Source organism: Mus caroli, unplaced genomic scaffold (genome assembly GCF_978045245.1).
Source record: "Mus caroli unplaced genomic scaffold, Mus_caroli_1 scaffold_12, whole genome shotgun sequence".
Classification (NCBI taxonomy): Eukaryota; Metazoa; Chordata; class Mammalia; order Rodentia; family Muridae; genus Mus; species Mus caroli.
The window spans coordinates 4,446,424-4,469,632 of NW_028227267.1; the positions used below are offsets into that span (position 1 = coordinate 4,446,424).

Genomic DNA, 23,209 nt, shown 5'->3' on the forward strand with positions numbered 1-23,209 from the left:
AAAGGATGGAGAATATGAACAAACAAAGCAACTCTTTCTATTTAAATTATGGGGCTGGAGTGACAGCACAGTCAGTGATGTGCTTGCCACACAAGCATGAGGATCTAAGTTCAATCCCCAGAGCTGAAGTTAAAAACAAACAAACAAACAAACAGTGATCAGCTGGGTAAGGTGGCTTGCTTGTAATCCCAGTGCTGAAGGGGCATTACTGGCCAGCCAGTCTACCCAAGCCAGTGAGCCCTGTGCCAATGAAACACCCTGTCTCAGAAACAAGGTTGGGTGATGGGAAGTCAGAACACACTGTTCCTGCAGAGGACCAGAATTTGGTACGTGGCACCCATGTTGGTGACTCACAGACACCTGTAACTCCAACTCCGGGAATGCAGCACCCCCTTCTGGCTTGGCAGGCACAGACCCACAGGCAAAGCCATCCATGCATCATTTGCTTTATCTTAATTTTTTTTAAGTGGACATCTGATGAACACTAGCTCTGGCCTCCACACACACATGCATTGCACACACCCACACATGAATGAACAGACACATAAACATACAGATGTACATACATTGCGAATACCAATTTCAACTGTAAAGCATAGTCTCTCCCTTTCTGCTTTTGATAATTAGAGGATACCCAGAGATTGTCCGTTGTAAAATAGATCTTTTTAAGAAAAGGAAAAATGACACAAACAAACATTCTAAGGAAATCAAGTGAACTGTGAAAACGGCACTGTTTTGGACTTCCTACAACATACACATGGAGGTGAACTAAAGCAGAAGCCTGTTTCAACTTTCTGCCAGCTATCATTTATGTTTGTGTGAACATCGTGTCTGCCTTGCCAAATATAACCCTTGTAGCTGCAGCTATGCTGTAGATCATTTCATAACTCTGTTTTATTCATAAGTAAATTCATGAGAGGTGGAGCCATTTTCAGGGGTAGCAAAGCTGGCAAACTAAGACAAGAGGAACTGTGGCCAACCTGGCTGTTCTTCCCACTGGCCATGCTGCCCCCACTCCACCCCCACTTCCACCGTATATTCTAAAGATGAAATTGCAAGTATCTGTCTTTCCTCTGTAAAACTAATCAAGAAGGAATTACTCCAACAAATACTCAAATGAAAAGGACTGCAACTGATGCAGGGAGAAGATACCGGCATCAGTCAGCCTCAAGTGGTCTAAGTTATGTTGGGCTTCAGCTACTAAGTTGACACAGCCCTCAGATAACTCTGCCTAGTTTGTGAGTGTGTGTGTGTGTGTGGTACATGTTCTTGATTGTTAATTGATTTAGAAGGGTCCAGCACAGTGTGGGCAGTGCCATCCCAAGGCAGGTGGTTATGGGTTGTATAAGGAAGCAGGGTGAGCACACACCAGAGGAAGCAAGCCAATAAGCTGCACTCTTCCATGACCTCTGTTTCCATTCTTGCCTCCAGGTTTCCGGCCTTGAGTCCCTGCTCTGGTTTCCCTCAGTGATGAACTGTTACCTGAAGAGTCTGCCAAATAGACCCTCTCCTGCCTGAAGCTGCTATCAGTCAGTATTTCATCATAACTGGAAAGAAAGCTAGAGCATGATTTAACCAAGTTACGGAGGAAGAACAAAAGTATAAAATGGGATTGTACACACTAAATGAGAAGAAATGTTAAATGGAATTCTACACACTAAATGAGAAGAAATGCTAAAATATTTTTTAAACTGTATGATGGGTCCTCAAGCCAATATTCTGGAATAAAAACTACAACCGAAAGGGCCTGGTCATGATGTTCTTACCTGTACCACTTGGTGGGCATTGGTATCATTGAGGGCCAGCTCGGTGAGGGCAGCACAGCAGGCTAGGAAGGAAGCAACCAAATCTTTCATAATCCCCAATACCCAACATGTGCCCAGCAGTCATTAGGAATACAACACACGGGCAGGTAAATGAATGACTGCTTTCAATACGGTACCCAAATCCTGGTGATCAGACTGTTTTCTTCACTGTAGAGAGAGTGACAGACTGCTACTCCTCAGGTCCAGGAGTCCTAGTGCCCTTTCTGCCCCCTGCCTGCCTCTCATGGCATTGTATACTGAGACACAGTTCCTCCTCCTGAGCCCTTCTATGCACTCATGGAAATGTAACCATGTTATGCTAAACTCTTCCATCCATCACCAGGTAATTCCCACAATGCCCTTATAACTGACTTGCCATCGTTGTTTCACACGAGCAAAGCTGAAGGACAGGGTCTTGAGGAACATGGCTAATGGCACATGGCCTCGATCGAGGAAATACTCAGTTGGCACTAATTGTTTATATTTCTTACTTATATGTGAGATGGGTGGTGTCAATCAACCCATGTTATGGATACAGCCCCAGAAGACTAAGTGTACCCTAGGTACCCCACTGAGCATAATGCATAGGGAGTTCCAGCCTCCAAGTCTCTTGTGTCCCTCTCTAGGCACTGGCTCTCCCTATAATCACACTGTGGTTACCAACAATTGCACCACTCTGAGAGCATCCAGAGAACCAGGAGCTCTGAGAGCAGCTAACATGGACACTTGGAAACCTTTAAACAGGTAGCTCAGCACAAGACATAAAGGGCATTCTAAGTGCACACAAACATCAAAAAGAAGAAAGATCTTCGTTCTCTGCTTTCACACATCTCTGAGGAAACTTCTTCATTCTCTAGTAGTAAATAGCTATGAACAAAGCAAACCAGTTTTATGCCATTGCCCTCTGCCATGCTTGCTCCATGTCTCAGAGCCTCCCCAAGCTCCACTAGCCTCCAGTACCCTGTGATCCTTCCCAGGCTGTTCCATGGTCCAGGCTAGCCAGAAGCACACACTAAGCCCAGAGGTCAGGCACCCTGATAAGTGCTTGCCAGAGGAAGCTCTACCAGGAACAGACTTAGCTTGCCTTTGGCTTCCCTTCAAAAGGCCATGCACTTGTCAACTCTCTCTTCTCCTTGGATCTGGTGTGTGGAACAAGACCTGCTGTCCCTTTGGGAGGTGGGACATTTGTATCAAATAGGATACTCTAAGAAGAAGGAAACTATAGGAAGCATGGTTCTAGCCTAGATCAACCCAGGCGCTTTAACCCAGCCGGAGCAGTGATCATCTCTTTGTACAGTTAACCGTTCAGCCCAAGACCTGTACTGAAGAAGGCTCTGACATTCACATTTTTACCATTACACATTGGGAATCCTGAAAACTGTATAATCACCACACCACTATACTAGTGTTCTAACAAGGAATAACAACACAATAAAGAATGCAGTTTTAAGTAATGAAACTCAGTCTTGTAAGAAAGATACCTGCTTGGAGAGAGACAGTATTTTCCTCGATTTCTCCAGGGCTTAAATCTTCTGACAAATGAAGCTGCTGGATGCGTCCTGCGGCATTTGCACTGGACAGGCTTCCGATGGAAGAACGGTCGGAAACAAAATTTCTGTCTCTATAAAAGGAAGGCTACTATTCAGGCCATTTATTCTTTCTCTTCTGTGCCTCAAACACAATGAAATGCCACAACAAACTTGTATTTTGTATAATAAACAAACAAATAAATAGAATACTTTGCCTCCTCTGAATCATGGGGTTTTCTATATTCTTAATGCTTCATCTGTAAATTCGGTTAAAACCAAGTGTGGTGTACAGTGTGAGATGGGAGGTGTACAGTGTGAGGTGGGAGGTGTACAGTGTGAGATGGGAGGTGTACAGTGTGAGGTGGGAGGTGTACAGTGTGAGATGGGAGGTGTACAGTGTGAGATGGGAGGTGTATAGTGTGCGGTGGGAGGTGTACAGTGTGAGGTGGGAGGTGTACAGTGTGAGGTGGGAGGTGTACAGTGTGAGGTGGGAGGTGTACAGTGTGAGGTGGGAGGTGTACAGTGTGAGGTGGGAGGTGTACAGTGTGAGGTGGGAGGTGTACAGTGTGAGGTGGGAGGTGTACAGTGTGAGGTGGGAGGTGTACAGTGTGAGGTGGGAGGTGTACAGTGTGAGGTGGGAGGTGTACAGTGTGAGGTGGGAGGTGTACAGTGTGAGGTGGGAGGTGTACAGTGTGAGATGGGAGGTGTACAGTGTGAGATGGGAGGTGTACAGTGTGAGGTGGGAGGTGTACAGTGTGAGATGGGAGGTGTACAGTGTGAGGTGGGAGGTGTACAGTGTGAGGTGGGAGGTGTACAGTGTGAGGTGGGAGGTGTACAGTGTGAGGTGGGAGGTGTACAGTGTGAGATGGGAGGTGTACAGTGTGAGATGGGAGGTGTATAGTGTGCGGTGGGAGGTGTACAGTGTGAGGTGGGAGGTGTACAGTGTGAGGTGGGAGGTGTACAGTGTGAGGTGGGAGGTGTACAGTGTGAGGTGGGAGGTGTACAGTGTGAGATGGGAGGTGTACAGTGTGAGGTGGGAGGTGTACAGTGTGAGGTGGGAGGTGTACAGTGTGAGGTGGGAGGTGTACAGTGTGAGGTGGGAGGTGTACAGTGTGAGGTGGGAGGTGTACAGTGTGAGGTGGGAGGTGTACAGTGTGAGGTGGGAGGTGTACAGTGTGAGGTGGGAGGTGTACAGTGTGAGGTGGGAGGTGTACAGTGTGAGATGGGAGGTGTACAGTGTGAGGTGGGAGGTGTACAGTGTGAGGTGGGAGGTGTACAGTGTGAGATGGGAGGTGTACAGTGTGAGGTGGGAGGTGTACAGTGTGAGGTGGGAGGTGTACAGTGTGAGGTGGGAGGTGTACAGTGTGAGGTGGGAGGTGTACAGTGTGAGGTGGGAGGTGTACAGTGTGAGGTGGGAGGTGTACAGTGTGAGGTGGGAGGTGTACAGTGTGAGGTGGGAGGTGTACAGTGTGAGGTGGGAGGTGTACAGTGTGAGATGGGAGGTGTATAGTGTGAGGTGGGAGGTGTACAGTGTGAGATGGGAGGTGTACAGTGTGAGATGGGAGGTGTACAGTGTGAGGTGGGAGGTGTACAGTGTGAGGTGGGAGGTGTACAGTGTGAGGTGGGAGGTGTACAGTGTGAGGTGGGAGGTGTACAGTGTGAGGTGGGAGGTGTACAGTGGGAGGTGGGAGGTGTACAGTGTGAGATGGGAGGTGTACAGTGTGAGGTGGGAGGTGTACAGTGTGCGGTGGGAGGTGTACAGTGTGAGGTGGGAGGTGTACAGTGTGAGGTGGGAGGTGTACAGTGTGAGGTGGGAGGTGTACAGTGTGAGGTGGGAGGTGTACAGTGTGAGATGGGAGGTGTACAGTGTGAGGTGGGAGGTGTACAGTGTGAGGTGGGAGGTGTACAGTGGGAGGTGGGAGGTGTACAGTGTGAGGTGGGAGGTGTACAGTGTGAGGTGGGAGGTGTACAGTGGGAGGTGGGAGGTGTACAGTGTGAGATGGGAGGTGTACAGTGTGAGGTGGGAGGTGTACAGTGTGAGGTGGGAGGTGTACAGTGTGAGGTGGGAGGTGTACAGTGTGAGGTGGGAGGTGTACAGTGTGAGGTGGGAGGTGTACAGTGTGAGGTGGGAGGTGTACAGTGTGAGGTGGGAGGTGTACAGTGTGAGGTGGGAGGTGTACAGTGTGAGGTGGGAGGTGTACAGTGTGAGGTGGGAGGTGTACAGTGTGAGGTGGGAGGTGTACAGTGTGAGGTGGGAGGTGTACAGTGTGAGGTGGGAGGTGTACAGTGTGAGGTGGGAGGTGTACAGTGTGAGGTGGGAGGTGTACAGTGTGAGGTGGGAGGTGTACAGTGTGAGGTGGGAGGTGTACAGTGTGAGGTGGGAGGTGTACAGTGTGAGGTGGGAGGTGTACAGTGTGAGGTGGGAGGTGTACAGTGTGAGATGGGAGGTGTATAGTGTGAGGTGGGAGGTGTACAGTGTGAGGTGGGAGGTGTACAGTGTGAGGTGGGAGGTGTATAGTGTGAGGTGGGAGGTGTACAGTGTGAGGTGGGTTGTGTACAGTGTGAGGTGGGAGGTGTACAGTGTGAGGTGGGAGGTGTACAGTGTGAGGTGGGAGGTGTACAGTGTGAGGTGGGAGGCCTTGCCCAACCTTCTTTGACCCTCATGGCTGAACTCTTGGGAGCACTGCAGCCTTTGTACAGGTGAATCTCAGTCAGGACACCTCTGAGTTCCTTTATTTGTTTGTTTGTTTGTTCTCTTTACAACCCCATCCTTCCTCTCCTCCCAGCCCCACCCTAATAAATCCCTCTTAGAGAAAACCAATCCTGCTGAGTCTTCAAACTGTGCTACCTTTCTGGCCCCCTGCCACAGGAGTCTCCCTGAGCACAGCTGGAAGCCTGCCTTCACCTGTCCCTGGCCCTATCAGTCACTTCTGTCTGTTATCCTCTTTTCTCTTGCCTCTGGCTGAACGCACATTTTTAAAGCTTGCCCTCTGTTTGGCTATTCCAGGCCTGGCCTGGTGTTCCAGTCTGCAGGGCTGTGGCCATCACCCAGCCGTCATTTTCCACCTTGGCTTTGTGACTTCCTCCCTTCCAGCTCAATTACTCACCTTCAACCACAGCTCATAAATCTGTTCTCTGCACTTGGCCTGCTGTGTCCTGGATGCACAGCTTGCAGCCACAGACTCTGTCTCTTATCTGCTCTGCTCCCTTTGGTTTATATGGTTACTTTTTTTTCTCTCATGACATCAGCTGTTTGGGTCTGTACATTCTCACACATAACACAAATAGGATCTCCATGCTATCCGGGTCATTCTGTTCTTTCTGTCATGAGCTAGGTCAAGGAACAGTTCCTTTGATGGTCTTATCTGTGGACATAATTATCTCGGAGCTCTCTGTGGTGATCACTGTTTCTGATCAGGAATGTGCCTGCCTTTGGATGCTGCAGGTATATGAACCTAGGTGGGCCTCTGCAAAACTGCCCTGCAGCCTGTGAACACTACAGCCACCAGGCAGCTCTTCCTCTAGCACCTACCCCAGGTGGCCATCAACAACCAGCTGGTGCCCAGCAGTCCTTCCAAATACCCAGATATACTAAACATCTAACAGGAGTTGACATATATCACCTTCCCAGGGAAAAGTTTTCTAACACCATACTATGGATGGGGTTGGAAATTGAGTCCTCAGACATGAAGAACTCCCATCTTTCAGTGATATAAAATCCATGACTTAGGCAGAGGCAGGTGGATTTCTGAGTTCGAGGCCAGCCTGGTCTACAAAGTGAGTTCCAGGACAGCCAGAGCTATACAGAGAAACCCTGTCTCGAAAAACAAAAACAAAACAAAACAAAAAAATCCATGGCTTGAGCAAATGAGGAGAAAGTGCCTTATGTTAAAATTAAGTCTAAATAATCCTTAGTGGTTATAGAATTCCAGGCATCATTAAGAATATAACAACTATTCAAGAATAACTCCATTCATCATCTTCATCCTACAAGTGCAGAAAACCTTCGAAATTATTCTGACCAAGGGAATAGCCTATTATGTCATGGGACTGGTGAAATATTTATAATCTATATCTCCAAGTAACTAAAGCTTTCATAAAAGCAAACAGATCATCAGCAAGCTGTATAATTTTCCTTTGTTTCCCCAGTGGCAGAAATCACTGATAAAGCATGTGATACTCATACCTCTGAAGTCTCTTCTAATGCTCTGAAATATTCCTACAAGGAATTCTATAAAGAAATAGTATGCAGTCTTAGTCATATTGATTCAATAATCTGCAGTGAGATTAAAATGGATGATCCAATCTGCCTAGAGCTTGGAGTAAGCTTTATTGATGGACCAAGGATCACAAGCATGGTCGTCCCTTTTGAGCAGAAATATCAATCTATAGCACTGACTTGGCACCCTGGGGGCTGAATTATGCTCTATAATAATATTAAGTAATAGAATGTTCCCAAACCTGGTAGCAATTTCTGTTATTACTCAATTCTTCAAGATACTTAATTTATAAAATACAGTTACAATGCAACATATACCCCCAAATTTTCAACTTCAAACTATTTTAACAAACAACTTCTTTTTATGCTCATAGCACAGAAGCTACCAAAAAGCAGGGGTGGAGGTGTAGGGGGTTGAATAAAAACTGGCCCACATAGGTTCATAAGGAGTAGCATTATTCATTTAAAATGATTAGGACACATGACCTTGTCAGAGTAAGTATGATTTAACTGAAGGAAGTGTGTTGTTGGTTACGCTTTGGGGTTTCAAATACTCAAGCCAGGCCCAGTGTTTCTCTCTTCCTGCTACCCGTGGGTCCAGATGTAGACTCTCTCACCTCCTTCTCCAGTGCCATGACTGCCTGCCTGTGTGCTGCCATTCTTACCAGGATAATAAGGGACCAAGCCTCTGAACTGTAAGCCAGCCCCAGTGAAATATTTTCCTTTATAAGAGTTGCTGTGGTCATGGTGCCTTTTCAGAGCAATAAAGCCCTAATTAACTAAGACAAGAAGCTTATACGTGTTATCCCAGTGCTGCAGAGGCAGAGGCAGAGGCAGGTGGACCTCTGTGAGTTTGAGGCCAACCTGGTCTACATAGTGATATCCAGAACAGGTGTATAGAGAGAGACCTTGTCTCAAAACACAACAACACAAACAAATAAACAAGATCTACTAGAATATTCTACTAATTTTTAGGATCCACGCCCAGACTTACCCTTGTAAAATATGAAGGAGCTGCTTGATGCCACCCCAGATACGGATTTCCACACTAGTCTCCGGGTCCTCACACACCTGGACCAGGATCCAGATCACACTCCACAACAGCTTCAAGTGATCGGAATGGAGCAGACTGAGCAGGATAGGGATCCCTTCGTAGAGCTTCACCTGCTCCTTTACCTGGGGCTCAGCACAAAGCAGGCGCAGGAGCTCGGCAGTGAGTCTAGTGTGATGGGAGCAAGGGTGAGATCACACTGAGACTGGAGCCACCACTAGGACACAGAATCTATAACTTGAGCCACTGTTCTTTCCATCCTGTGATTCTTGATGATGAGTGATAGATGGGCCCTTCTGGCAATTGCCTCCTCGTTAGATCAGAGCCTGCCACTTTAAGATCAGGTACAATTTTGACCAGATCCCTGTTGCATTGGTCCCTATGACCTACTATCCTATCAGGAGTTCTATATGACATAACTGCCTTTAGCTACAGCCAAGCTCCCCATACCCTGGGTTAAGTGTGTGTGTGTGTGTGTGTGTGTGTGTGTGTGTGTGTGTGTGTGTGTGTGTGTTGTATGTATATCCCACCCCTTTTTAGTCCCTCACATACACCATGCATCCATGATGGCTGTTTTTCCTACTTTCACATTAAGCTAATAATATCTACAATACTGCCCCTCCTCACAACTTCATATGCTGCCTCTGTCTGTTCTTCCACCTCAAAACCTCACCATGGCTAGTCATTATATAGCTCTCTGTCTTCTAATAAAGCTCATCTTCTGAAGGGTACTTTTATGTCTGTTCCTTTCTGGAGCTTAGTGTTTGCTCCACCCCTTTGTCCTGAACACACCAGGATTCACATTCCCCCACTGCTCTGCAATTCCATTCCCAGAGAACTTCTCCATGCTTCTCTCCATCTTGAGCTGTGGTTAAGAACACATGTCCTATGGGGAGTGGTTATTCAAGCCTGTACTCCTAGTACTTAAGAGGCAGACAGAAAGGCCACTATAAGAACAAGACCAGCCTAGAGAGGGCTGCTTATTAAACCTGTCACAAATTACAAGAGAGAAGAACATATGTTCGTTGGTAGGCAGCATGTTTTATCTTTTCAAACTTTCTATGAGAAACATTCTCTCTTTGTGCTAAGTGCATCTTTTTTTATTAGATATTTTCCTCATTTACCTTTCCAATGCTATCCCAAAAGTCCCCCAGACCCTCCCCCCAACTCCCCTACCCACCCACTCCCACTTCTTGGCCCTGGCGTTCCCCTATACTGAAGCATATAAAGTTTGCAAGACCAATGGGCCTCTCTTTCCAATGATGGCCGACTAGGCCATATGCAGCTAGAGACACGAGCTCTGGGGGGTACTGGTTAGTTCATATTGTTGTTCCACCTATAGGGTTGCAGACCCGTTTAGCTCCTTGGGTACTTTCTCTAGCTCCTCCACTGGGGGCCCTGTGATCCATCCAATAGCTGACTGTGAGCATCCACTTCTGTGTTTGCTAGGCCACGGCGTAGCCTCACAAGGGACAGCTATATCTGGGTCCTTTCAGCAAAATCTTGCTAGTGTATGCAATGGTGTCAGTGTTTGGAGGCTGATTATGGGATGGATCCCTGGGCATGGCAGTCTCTAGATGGTCCATCCTTTCGTCTCAGCTCCAAATTTTGTCTCTGTAACTCCTTCCATGGGTGTTTTGTTCCCAATTCTAAGAAGAGGCAAAGTGTCCACACTTTGGTCTTCGTTCTTCTTGAGTTTCATGTGTTTTGCAAATTGTATCTTGTATCTTGGGTATTCTAAGTTTCTGGGCTAATATCCACTTATCAGTGACTACATATCATGTGAGTTCTTTTGTGATTGGGTTACCTCACTCAGGATGAGTCCATCCATTTGCCTAGGAATTTCATAAATTCATTCTTTTTAATAACTGAGTAGTACTCCATTGTGTAAATGTACCACATTTTCTGTATCCATTCCTCTGTTGAGGGACATCTGGATTCTTTCCAGCTTCTGGCTATTATAAATAAGGCTGCTATGAACAGAGTGGATCATGTGTCTTTTTTACCAGTTGGAACATCTTCTGGATATATGCCCAGAAGAGGTATTGCGGGATCCTCTGGTAGTACTATGTCCAATTCACTCCTACCCTGCCTCTTTCTGTGATTTCCCGTAATTCTCAAGGAAAAAATCCACACCATCTTACCATGCAAAACCCATCCTAAAAAACCTGAATAAACATGTTATGTTACCTCTTCTGTAAAATATGAAGAACAATAGTTTTGTGTAGATAAAATGAGGCCGTGGGAGGGCTCAGGGAATGTCCTGACAAAGAACAAGAACTGATCAGAATTAACTACATTTTTTACTTATCAGGAACTATTCTAGTTTCTGACACAGCCTCCTTTGGCCCAACTGAGCCTGCCAACACATTCCACTCCTGCACTCAGGATCTGGCTCTATGTTACAGCACAGTCTGTGCCAAAGACATCTTCTTCTGTCTCCCTTCACTCTGATCAGGAACTTCTATTCTGTGCTGAGCCTTGTTGACTGCATCCTCCAGGGCACCAAAGTCCTTCAGGGACCCAAGGAGTGCTCTCTGCCTGCTCCTACCTCACACTGTATGCTCTGATCTTACTCAACAGTGATAGAATCTGCCACCTTGCCCCATGAGTGAGTTCAAATCGTCAACTAGGAAAGCATAGATTCTTGTCTACACTAACACTCTTAAAAACAGTGTTAAGTCAGCTTTGAAAAGGTATACAAAAAAATTGCTACAAGTATCAGGTCCCCATTGCTTAGGATTCTACACTCCTGGCTTCTCAGAAAATTGTGATTTAAATGCCAAACAGTGCAGATTTGCAAGCCTGCACACACCTAATGCCATCTGTACAAAGTCTGCTTTAGAGCAATGTACAGCTTAAGCAGAAGGAAATCCACTGGGTTTCCATTTTGGTTGTGAGTTGTAGCACGTGATCACAACATAAGTCAGTCATCTTATCTCACATACCTTAAACACAATGGCTTGTAGCAACCTCCCTTATTCCATGCACTAATCTGAAATTACCAAAACAAAAAACAAAAACAAAACAAAACAAAAAAACCTTAAAGTTTCTTCCCTAAACGTGGTGGTGGCGCACGGCTTTAATCCCAGCACTCGGGAGGCAGAGGCAGGAGGATTTCTGAGTTCGAGGACAGCATGGTCTACAAAGTGAGCTCCAGGACAGCCAGAGCTATACAGAGAAACCCTGTCTGGAAAAACCAAAAAAAAAAAATAGACAAATGCAACAACAAAATTAATAATGATCCAATCACAAGATTATATGATTGGATTCTTTGTACCTCTTTCTCATAGCTTCTTCATATTGTTTTAAGTGGAAAAGAACTGCCAAGACGATTCATGATATTCAATTAACAATATAAATAATGATGTTTTATTTTAAAAAAAAAAGCATTTTTACCAAAAATAAAACAGTTTTTGAGAGAAAGGAAGAGAGGGGAGAGGGAGGGAGGAAAAGAGAGAGGGGGTAGGGGGAGGGAGAGAGGGGGAGGAAGGGAGAGAGAGGAGAAAAAGAGAGGGGGAGGGAGAGAGAAAGAAAGAGAAGGACGGAAGCAGGGAGAGAGAGAAGGAAAGAGAGAGAGAGAATAAGAGATAGTTATTCTGGAGCCAATTTGAGTGAGCATGGCCCAAGATTACAAATTTAAGTTATACAAAGTCCATGTTCCACCACAGAAGCACTGTTGTGAAGATAAGACCCTACCTTTTGGAGAGTAAATCATATTCGTGCAGAATCATCAACAGATTTTCTACTACGTTGAGTTCACTGATCTTCTCCCTACACTCTGAACTGCAAATACACAAATATTAGCAGTTACAAAAATCATATTTTACTCCAGACATGTTTTTGTATCCTAGAGATCATATTACTTTATCTGGTAGTTTGAATAAGAATAGCTCCCACAGGCACATGTATTTGAATAATTGGTCTCTAGTTGGTAAAATTGTTTGGGAAGGATTGGGAGGTGTGACCTTGTTGGAGTAGGTGTGTCACTGGGTATAGGCTTTGAGGTTTCAATAGGCTCAGGCAAACCTTAGTCTCTCTGCCTCATGGTTGTGTCTCGAGATAGAAGCCCTCAGCTACTGTTCCAGTGCCACTGTCTGCCTATCCGATGCCATGCTCCCTATCATGATGGTCATAGATGCACCTTCTAAAACTATAAGCCCCAAATAAATTCTTCCTTCTATTACTGGCTTTGGTCATGGTGTTTTATCATAACAATAGGAAAGTAACTTAGATACCTTGTAAGAAGTTGTGAGGAGAGACTATAGACAGACAAGGCATAGTATACTGTTCACAAAAACATAATACTCTGCTCATTAACATGAAAACATATTTACTGCCCTTTCATTTAAAATAATGACACTATAAAAGTACAGGTTTTCAAAACCAACTTTTATCATTGAAAGTGTCATATATTTTACAAGGAATGTACATTTAAGAATAAAGAAACAAGGTCTGGGAGAGTCAACTGGCATAAAAATGCAGTATTTCTGAAAGCCAAAGAAAGAAGACAGACCACAGAGATGTTTCTCCAAACATCAGGTGGAGAGTGAGAGCAAAGGTCAGAAAAGGAAAAATCTCTTTCTAACTTAAATCTTTTTTTTTTTTCTTTTTTTTTTTTTTTCGAGACAGGGTTTCTCTGTATAGCTCTGGCTGTCCTGGAACTCACTTTGTAGACCAGGCTGGCCTCGAACTCAGAAATCCGCCTGCCTCTGCCTCCCGAGTGCTGGGATTAAAGGCGTGTGCCACCACGCCCGGCTCTAACTTAAATCTTAAGTTGTACTTCCTAACCAGGTGAGTCTTTAGCCTCTGCTGTTCCCCATGTGCCTCCCACACCAGGTTTTAACTGCGCAGATAACAGATTAGCCTGTGTGTTTGTGTCTCCCATCTACAGTGCTGCAATTCCTGTCTCCCACCCACAATGCTGCAATTCCTGCACAGAGGAGCATGCTGAGAGACACTTACCTCTCTGCTAAGCTAGCCAATGCCAGAAGAGCACCCAAGAGGACAGTGGTGTCTCGGGCACCAAGTAAATTCACTAATGTCTGATGAAGAGAAGAGAATGCATAATTACCAAAGTCCCAGGAGCTTCTTGAATATTGTGTACTCTTCCTAAAAATCACAGACTCTGATCTTTTGCTTTTTTTTTCTGGATTCTGTTCTTTTGCTCAATTAAAAAATGTGTGTGTACACCAGTATTTTATATATATATATATATATATATATATATATATATATATATATGTATATATATATATATACATATATATATATATATATATAATTTTATAATTACTTGTATTTTTCTTCCCAATGTTACCCATGTAAACCCTTAAACCAGTGGTTCTCAATGGTCCTAATGTTATAACCCCTTAATTCAGTTCCTCATGTTGTGGTGACATAAAATTACTTCCTCACTACTTCATAAGTATAATTATGCCATTGCTATGAACTGTAATGTAAATATCTGATACTCAGAATATCTGATATGCAACCCCTGTGAAAGGGTCTTTTGATCGTCAAAGGGGCCACAACCCACAGATTGCAAACCACTGAAAACATAGCCTTTTTATAACTAGGACCAAATTGCTTAATCCATCATGCCTTTCCTTGGAGAAGAATGCCTTCATTGAATCCCCATTAATGTAAATGCTCTTTCTCCAATTTTTTAGACCACAGACTCCTGTCCCCCACTACTTTCTTGCCAAACATTCTCGTGTCAGAGCTGTGAAAGCTCTGCAGGGATGCCGGGATGTGGGAATGCGGGGATGTACTTTTGTTTCCATCCCATGGATCCCTTTACACTTCCTTATGCTGAAGTTAGCATCTCTCTTGGACTCCTCCTTGATCTCCACCACTGTGTGATATGGTTCACAAACTTCAATTCTACAAATATCCTTTTCAAAATTGTTGCTAAGCCAACTTAACAACTTAATGTTATTGTTTTGTCAAATTGTAAGCAACATCAATAAAATCACTGTCTGTTAAAGTGAAAACTACTGTGTGTCACCTAAACTCTCCCCCATAAGCATAAGACCACAAGCAGCACAAGTTAGGTCTTCCTGAGATAGGAGGACTCAACAGGTTATTGAAATCAGTTCTACACATCTGCCTGTTAAATGTCTGTTACCACTAAACCAACATTCATGTATTTTACGGTACACACTGACATGTGGGAGTGTGTGTATGGGGTGGGGGTGGGGGTGTTCCTGGGAATGCAGAGCCCAGGACCCAAGGTCTTTCTCTGAACTGCATCTTCAGCACCTTAAAATGAATACTTAATCCATAGCTTACAATACCACACCACCTTGTGAGTCTGCATCCCATAAATTGCTATATTCAATTATCTCTGACTTACAGAAAATGCTGATTTCATATTATTCTAATTATAAAACCTTACAATACAGATGGATTTTGCTTTAACATGAAAGTTAAGTGATGCACTCAGTTGGAGTAGAATTGAAAAGTAAAAACCTTCATATGCTGCTCCATTCATTTATTCCTTGCGTTGGTAAAGAACATAAGAAGATAAGTAGAGAAGCCATTTTAGGCTGGGTGAATAGTCTTTCCACTTGTAATGACATGTAGCTTGAGTATCAAGCTCTGAACTTGGAGAGCGACAGATGACACACAGGGCCATGTAGAACCTCAGCACTCTAGGGGCCCACTCACCTTGTGGGCTCCACTTGAAGTGACCCATTCTCTTTGGTCTTTCACAGCAGCAAGTTTTTGAAAAATATCTATTAAAGAAAGAAATCATTCAAAGGGAGATCGAGAAACAGCTGTCATGAAACTGAGAAAGGGGGAACAGAGACCCCCAAAAGGAATAGTGGAGGACAGGGCTGCATATTTCAACTCTAGAAGCTCACCTAGTATAGTAAATCTGCAAATAGCACAAAAGCAAACTCCCCTTGTATTTAAAGTTGAACAGGTTCCTAAACCTTGTTTATTACAAGGTCATGGCATGTACTTAAAAGACCCTACTCATTATTCCAGCTTACAACGAGATGGGAGGCCAGGCAGACCATAAAACTGCACTGAGAGAGCTGTCCTCAGGAACTCCTGGTGCCCAGTATCTCCCTTGCCCCTAAGAGCCACCGTAGGCCCAACCAGCAAAGCATGAGAAACCAGTCTATCCACACAAGTACAATGGGCTGAGCTGGCACCCAAAGCAGCAGGAATCCTGTGGCTGACCACACCTAGAGGGACTGCAAGGGGGAGGGGTGGGTGAAGGGCAATAGGAGAGATGTGGAAGAGAAACTGGTCAAGCTTTCTGAGGAAGCCAGAAGAATGCCTGAGATGCCTCACACCCAGGCCACAGCTTCCACATTGCTGTCTTCAGGGGAGATTCTCAGTTTTCTTTTTCATGTTGTGGGTATTCTAAATTATATGAGCTAGGAATAATTATTACCCAATTTTAGAAGCAAAATCCCTGAAGTCTGACATTTTCACAGAAATCGAAAGGTTTTCTTTCAACGTCACAACAGATGTCGCTTTTATGAAAGACTTCTTCCTTGAAACAAATACGCTTGCCAAAGAAAGAGCTGCCATGGTGAGATGTGGGGACATGTGATACCATTGGCACAAAGGCACACACCATGTGAGTGGAACAATAATAAGAGCAGCAGGTGTTCTTTCTCCTGCGAAAAGATCACACTCCTTTCCCCCAGCAAGTCCACGAGGTTCTTTGGGTGCCTGGCAACAATGCTTACACGTCATATTGACCAGCTTGTCCACACAGTGCTGCTCCTCAGCGTAGCCCAGGTACTCGTTGGCCACGATCTCCATGTACTGCATGAAAGACCAACCCAATAAGCCAGTCAGAAAGCCAGCACCAAAAATACATAGGAAACAAGAGTGCAGGTCTTAGGATGAGCCTAGGATGGCAGGGAGGTCACTAAGAACTGCTCAGTACTCCTGGGCCTGTGGCACTCAAGGGTGGGGCACAGGACTTAGTGATTCATGGTTTCTTCCTGAAATGCCCCAAAAGTTGAAAGAATTCTGAAAGCTCTCAAAAATCCCAGAATGACTTAAACTGAATTGTTTCATGGTACAGCTTATATAAGATATGCAGGGTAACCTGATTCTTTGATTCACCTTGCAGCAAAATGTTTAAGAAATAGGCTCAGAGAAGCATAGACAGTGTGAATGCTTATGTTAAAATGGTGATGCCCTTTACAATATATGGACATGGACTTCACTCAGTGAGGTACATCTTCAGTTAGATTTCTCTTTAAAAACTAAACAAGGGGGCTAGAGAGATGGCTAAGAATACTGGCTGCTCTTCCAGAGGTCCTGAGTTCAATTCCCAGCAATATGGTGGCTCATGGCCATCTGTAATAGAAGCTGATTCCCTCTTCTGTGTGTGTGTCTCTGCTAAGGCAGATCACTCATATACATATAAACAAACAAACAAACAAATGAACATTTTAAACACTGAGCATGAATCATCTTCCCAGGATTTAAGCTGTGTTCAGTCTCCATAGGTGTGACAAACACTGAGAGAAACTATTTAAAGAAAGTGAGGCAGAGAAAAAATGCTCAACTCATGGTAGCAGAGAGAATGGTAGGAAGGGGCTGGGGCAGGCATCTTTCTGTGGCCCCTTCTTCTTCCAGCTCAGCCCTGCCTCGAGGTTCCCACTGACTCTCCATATAGCACCACAGTTGGGCACCAAATATCAACACAGGAGATTGTAGGGAAATTTCGTATTCAAAGGCAACATTTCCACTAGGCATGATCTTCTATTAATCTAGCTCAGAATGAATTCTGAAGACTGTGAATTTAGCATAAATCACTTTTTGCTGGTCTGTTAACACAGGACTCAACATTCAAGAAGCTGAGACAGATCATTTGGAGTTTTAGTCCAACATGGGCTACATGGTGTGACAATTTCTCATGTAAGGATAAATGAGCAAAATAAATAAGTAAATAAAATAGCATGATGTGGATAGACCTATTATTTAGCTACTACACAGGCTGAGGCAAGAAGACTGCAAATTTGAAGCTGCTTTAGTGAGATCCATATCAAAAGTTTAAAAAAAAACAAAAAGTAAACACAAAGGCTAGGATAGAGTTTGGTGGTAGAGTACTTGTCTAATCTCTTATCCTGAAAAAAAAAAAACTAAAATATATTTTAAAGTAAATAAATATATAAGTTAATAAATAATCTCCTTTCTTATCACAGGTTTTGGAAGACTGGGAATTCCAACTCAATGACAGGCCCTAAAATTGTTTTTTATTCTCTCAATAAGCCAAGTTGTTGAATAGCTGCTCAGCCTATATGATCACCTGTTAGTCATTCATCATAATTTAAGGTACTATAAGACATGAGAGGAGTTTCTTAGAAAATTGTTTTTAAAGCACAAAAAGCCTAAAATCAAGATCATTCCTTATATTATCTTCAATTTATAAATATGTAATGAAGTCATACTTTGTAATGACTTGATATTTCCTTACATCATGGTAAGTGATCTGGCCAGCCAATGCTGGCTATTGACAATAATCTTGTCATCATTAACTTAAGACATTTGACTTTAAGAGCTTTTTAAATTTATTTGAAAACATGGCAAAAAAAATTTTAATGTGATTTTTTACAGCACCTTTCCCCCAAACAGGCTGGATAAATGAGGCTAATTAGCAAGGACAATATTTCCATCACTCTCTCTCTCTGCCTTTGAGTGTCATGTCTCAGGGCCAGCACTATCAACCCCATCTGTTCCTGCCCCAGCACGCAGCAGAAACAAGTCAAGCATTTGTTGACTGCCTTGAGAATTAGCATCACATCATGGGAGCTCAAACATAACTGAGGAAAGAAGGTCATCTCTTGGCTACTGCACTTACATCAACCTGAGGCATGTTAAGGACGAGGGCACCTAGTTTAGCCTATACTATATGCTTATTTAATCCTTGACCAAAACTTAACTAGAATGCAAAGGCAAAGCCTGCTACCACAGAACCAATCTTACCTGAGCAAGGTCCTCAATACCACCCAATTTATGGAGTATTTCCTAATAAAATAAAAGAAACAGAGCATATTGAAGGACAGAAGGTTCGTGGTTTATGAGTGATTCCTTTTACTAAGTTCTATGATGTTTTACTGTTCTTCAAGTTCTAACATAAACACAGAATTTTTGGTATTTGGCATTTCATACTTGAGATAAATTGTTAATGAATATAAAAGTTGTGTTTGTGGAGATTAAAACAAACAAACAAAAACCATTGGTCAGAACTGCAACCTCATTTCTCTGTACTTCTTCTTATCATTAAAAAAAAAAAAAAAAAAAAGTTAAACTTGGGAAACTCCCAAGGCTAAAAAATATCAACTTGTGGACAAAAAGCAGCAGCAGCAACTGGTAGTTGTTAAGGCCAGGAGCTAAGACACTGTGAGCAACAGTGGTAATGGGGAACAGAACATTTGGGAGAAGCCAAGATTTAAAACTAGGACAAAGCAAACAGCACTCAGGAGGTACATGAGAGGAAGGGCTCCTCAGAGCAGCAAAGCCATGAGCAAACGTGGCTCTGCCCCTACTACCCTGTGGTCAAAGGACATCAGAAAAGGACCTCTGACAAGCAATGTGTTAGAAATTCCTATAGTTAGCTTTGGTGGACATTTACCCTGTAAATGTGCTCCATCTGTGCTTAAAATCTGACTTAAATCCTCTAATACAAAAATATTTTAAATAACTATATCTTTTAAAATGATTTCCTGAGCTAGAAAGTTGGATCAATGATTGAAAGCACAGATTGCTCTTCCACAGCACCAAGGTTTGATTCCCAGTGCCCACATAACAACTCCCAACTGTCTACAATCCCAAGAGCTGACACCCTCACACAGACATATATGCAGGCAAAACAATAATGCACATAAAAAAATAAAATAAAATAAATGGGTTCTCTGTTCTTTTCCATCTTTCCTGCAGTTGGAAGTTCCATTGAGCATTTACCTAAGCCTCTGCACACTAGAAGGTAAGTCTATAAGCCATCTTGTTCAAGGAAAAAGGCCTGGCTACATATGGCTGGCTAGTTAACTGGCTTCCAGAGTAAAATGTATACATTGAGTTCTATGTGTAAGTTAAGTGGTACGTGGACTTGATAGGAAGAAGTAGACTGTGGAGATAACGTGATGCTTTAAGAAGGGAAGTCATAGCCGGGGGTGGTGGTGCACACCTTTAATCCCAGCACTTGGGAGACAGAGGCAGGTGGATTTCTGAGTTTGAGGTCAACATGGTCTACAAAGTGAGTTCCAGGACAGCCAGGGCTATACAAAGAAACCCTGTCTTGAAAAACCAAACTAAACCAAACAAACAAACAAAAAAAAAAAGTAAAAGAAAAAGAAGTGAAGTCATGGGCCACAAAATTGTCTCATCAGATAAAGGCAACTGCTGTGAAGCCTAGTGCTGAGTCCATTCCAGAGACCTAAACTGGATGGAGTGAAACACTTCCCATAAGCTGTCCTCTGACCTCCACATGATGTGTTTTGTTACCTGCCTACACAGAGAGAGAGAGAGAGAGAGAGAGAGAGAGAGAGAGAGAGAGAGAGAGAGAGAGAAATGAAGGAAGGAAGGAAGGAAGGAAGGAAGGAAGGAAGAAAGAAAGAAAGAAAGAAAGAAAGAAAGAAAGAAAGAAAGAAAGAAAGAAAGAGAAACTAAAATTTAAAAACACTGAAAATAAAAAGGTACAGTCATAAATTAAAAAAGACCTGGACCACCAGACAAAGAAAGAATGCTTTCAAGTGCCCACATATTATTTAGTTCAGGCCTCTAAGCCCAGTACTCCAGAGCTTAAGGCGGGAAGGTTCTGAATTAGAGGCCGGTCTAGACTACATTGTGAAAATCCTGATTTAGAAAAAAAAAAAAAAGCAAGAAAAAATGAATAAAATTGAGAGAGAGAGAGAGAGAGAGAGAGAGAGAGAGAGAGAGAGAGAGAGAGAGAGGATAATTTTATGATGATGAGAACCTGAAGGAGAGGCACCATGAGAGAAAAAAAGATCAATAGAAGTAACGAGAACCTGGCCAGAAGAAGGGCATTACTCCTGAAGGAAGGAAGAGACCTGCACGACAGTCCAAACATATCAAATAACTAAGAAGAGAAAGGAGTAGGCTCCCAGCAGCCTGGTTTATGGTTCCTCTGTAAAACCCATGATGTGGTTTTAGAAGGCCATGAGCAGGAAGACTGGCCATGAGAAGTGGAGACAGTCTAGGCCTGCACACTGACTTGAGGTAGAGTAGAGGAAAGAGCAGTGGTGGCAAAGGCTTGCTGACATTCACTGCAGTACCTTGGAGTAATCCCTAGCATGGCCTTTGTGATTTTGGCCAAGAATTCTTGGCAACTCAAAGTGTTATACAACTGGCAGAGCACACAGGCTTCTGTTTAGGAGGCAGACCAGGAGCAGAGGCTTGGGCAGATTCCCCTTCTATGGAAAGACTGTCAGCCAGGGACACTGGGCCAGTAAGTATCAAAATATCATAAACAGAATAGTCAGTGCATTCTTTGCTTTAAAGAGAAGTGTAATCTACCTTCTGCCAATCAATCAAAAGCAGCACAGACAAAGGCAATACCTTAAAAGCAGATCAATTGTCACTAATTTTCTCAGCAAACAAGGTATTCTGAGGCAAACCCTTTGCTAATGTCTTGAGAGTCTGAGAACTGGTGGTTCCTCCTTGAATGCTCTTTAATATTCTGCATTTAGTCTTTTTATCCATATGGAGACTTACCAGACCTCCTTGTGGGGCTGGAATTCATAGAGTAGGAGCAGTCAGCACACCCTGGCCTGACAAGAAAAGCCAAACACGTGCTCCTCCTTTTATGTGCAGCTCACATTACTTGGTAGAAGTATCTGTAAAAGCATGGTTCACCCAGCTCTACATAGAAGCTCACAACTGTGGACAGCCAGGACAGAATGCCATTTGGTGGATGCCCTAACAACACATGCAAAGGTTTGCAGTCGGCAGTAACAGCACAAGGCCAGCTCAGAATATACGGGAGGAAGGTGGTCAGCCTCTGAACAGAGGGTATACTGTGACCAAGAGCCCCAGAACACTCCAGTCAAAAGGAGACACATTTTGGTGCTAAGTTTGGGAAAGATGATGACTGGAGAAATGAATAGATCAATCTGGCTGAAATTGAAAAAAAATCTACCATAAGAGCCTTGGTAGTGTGGCTTCCCAGTAGTTTATAACGCTCAGCTTAAAACAAGAACCTTTGGAAGAAACAACAACTGTATTTACAAATAATTCATTCTCAAGATATTAGCAGGGTTGAATAGAAGCAGCCATGAGGTGTCAGCCTCAGCCAGCAGCCTCGTTTCTGGGGACGGGGCACTCTGCCTAACCACAGCCCTACTGATCAGAAACACCTCTAGGTGCTTCAGAAACACAGTAAACCTTGCAAATAGCATACTCTGAAGCTCCCTTCCTTCCTCCAAGCCAGGCCAGAAAGAATAAGGTTCTAGCCCAGACTCCTTGGGTAGGCCATTCTTTCAACTTTCACTGCTAAAACACTAAGCCTTTGCTATTCAAGGTGAACTCCGGCCCAGCAGCCTTGATATCTCCTGGAATTGTATTAGAAGTGCAGAAGTGGGCTGGAAAGATGACTCAGAGGTTGGGAGCACTTGCTGCTCTTACAGAGGATGGGAGTTTGATTCCCAGTACCCATATCTAGGTCGCTCATGACTACCTGCAGCTTCAGTACCAAGCACCCAACACCCGCTCCTAGCATCTGTAGGCACAGGCAGACATGTAATGCACACTCAAAACAGACACAGACACATGCACATAAATAAAAATACATCTTTAAAAAGACATGTAGAGTCAGGGGTCTGTTTCTTCCTCCTGAGGAAGAATCTGTATCCACTGGATTCCCATGGATTCCTGTGTACATTAAAATACAAGAGGCTATAAACTAGAGGCAGCATATCCAGCTAAAAAGGGAAGATTCTAGCTACAGGCCTCCCCTGACACCAATAGAGGGAGGCCCTATGCTCTCCTGGGCTCAGAGTTACCAACTGGAAGCTGGGAAGGGATGAGATCTTGGTAGCTAACAGGCTACAGCCCTGCAGTCTCTAAGGGCTGCCTCTAGAGTTACACAGTGAGCTCCCTTCTTGTCACTGCTGACTTTGCCCTTGAGAGCCTTGTGGCTTTAAACATGCTTCAGTGTGTGGCCTTCTATGTACCTCCTTGAACTTGAAATGGCTTCAAAGGTTTTATAGCAGTGAACACATAGACCAGAACTCAGTCATTGAACCTTGTAGGTTAAGTATAAACAACCATATGTATGGGTCTCCAAATTGCTTCTTCATAACCTTTTCCAATAGCAGGTGAGCTATATGTCACATCTGTAAGGTCCTGACTAGTGACAGAAACATTAACATGGTTCACTTTGATAAAATGCCCACTGTGTTTTTAATTTCATTATTTTACTTTTGTCTCAAATGAAGAACGGGTTTACTTTTTTCAACCAACCTGATAACATGGATCCCGCATTAGCAGCCTCAGACAAATTAACACTCTCAGAAAATGAATGGATGGAGCACGATTAACCCACTCTCTGAAAGAGAAGAGAAGGCATGTTGGTGTTTAGATAGTTCACAGGCAGCACACAACTATG

At 43.8% G+C, this 23,209-nt stretch overlaps 1 protein-coding gene across 2 annotated transcripts in view; it reads right to left on the reverse strand.

Annotated features, from left to right (window-relative positions):
- The window catches only part of Nek10 (NIMA related kinase 10), a 233,251-nt gene that overhangs the window by 180,482 nt on the left and 29,560 nt on the right, over positions 1-23,209 (reverse strand). The window contains exons 6-14 of one of the 2 annotated variants that reach the window (XM_085828353.1): positions 23,065-23,149; positions 18,571-18,612; positions 16,317-16,395; positions 15,277-15,344; positions 13,570-13,649; positions 12,304-12,390; positions 8,548-8,772; positions 3,287-3,426; positions 1,767-1,828 (exon numbers count right to left, since the gene is read on the reverse strand). In XM_085828353.1, coding sequence (XP_085684479.1) covers positions 1,767-1,828; positions 3,287-3,426; positions 8,548-8,772; positions 12,304-12,390; positions 13,570-13,649; positions 15,277-15,344; positions 16,317-16,395; positions 18,571-18,612; positions 23,065-23,149 — 868 coding nt within the window. Of the gene's footprint in view, positions 1-1,766; positions 1,829-3,286; positions 3,427-8,547; positions 8,773-12,303; positions 12,391-13,569; positions 13,650-15,276; positions 15,345-16,316; positions 16,396-18,570; positions 18,613-21,318; positions 21,395-23,064; positions 23,150-23,209 lie in introns of those variants that run through there. The other variant, XM_085828354.1, reaches the window with a different exon arrangement.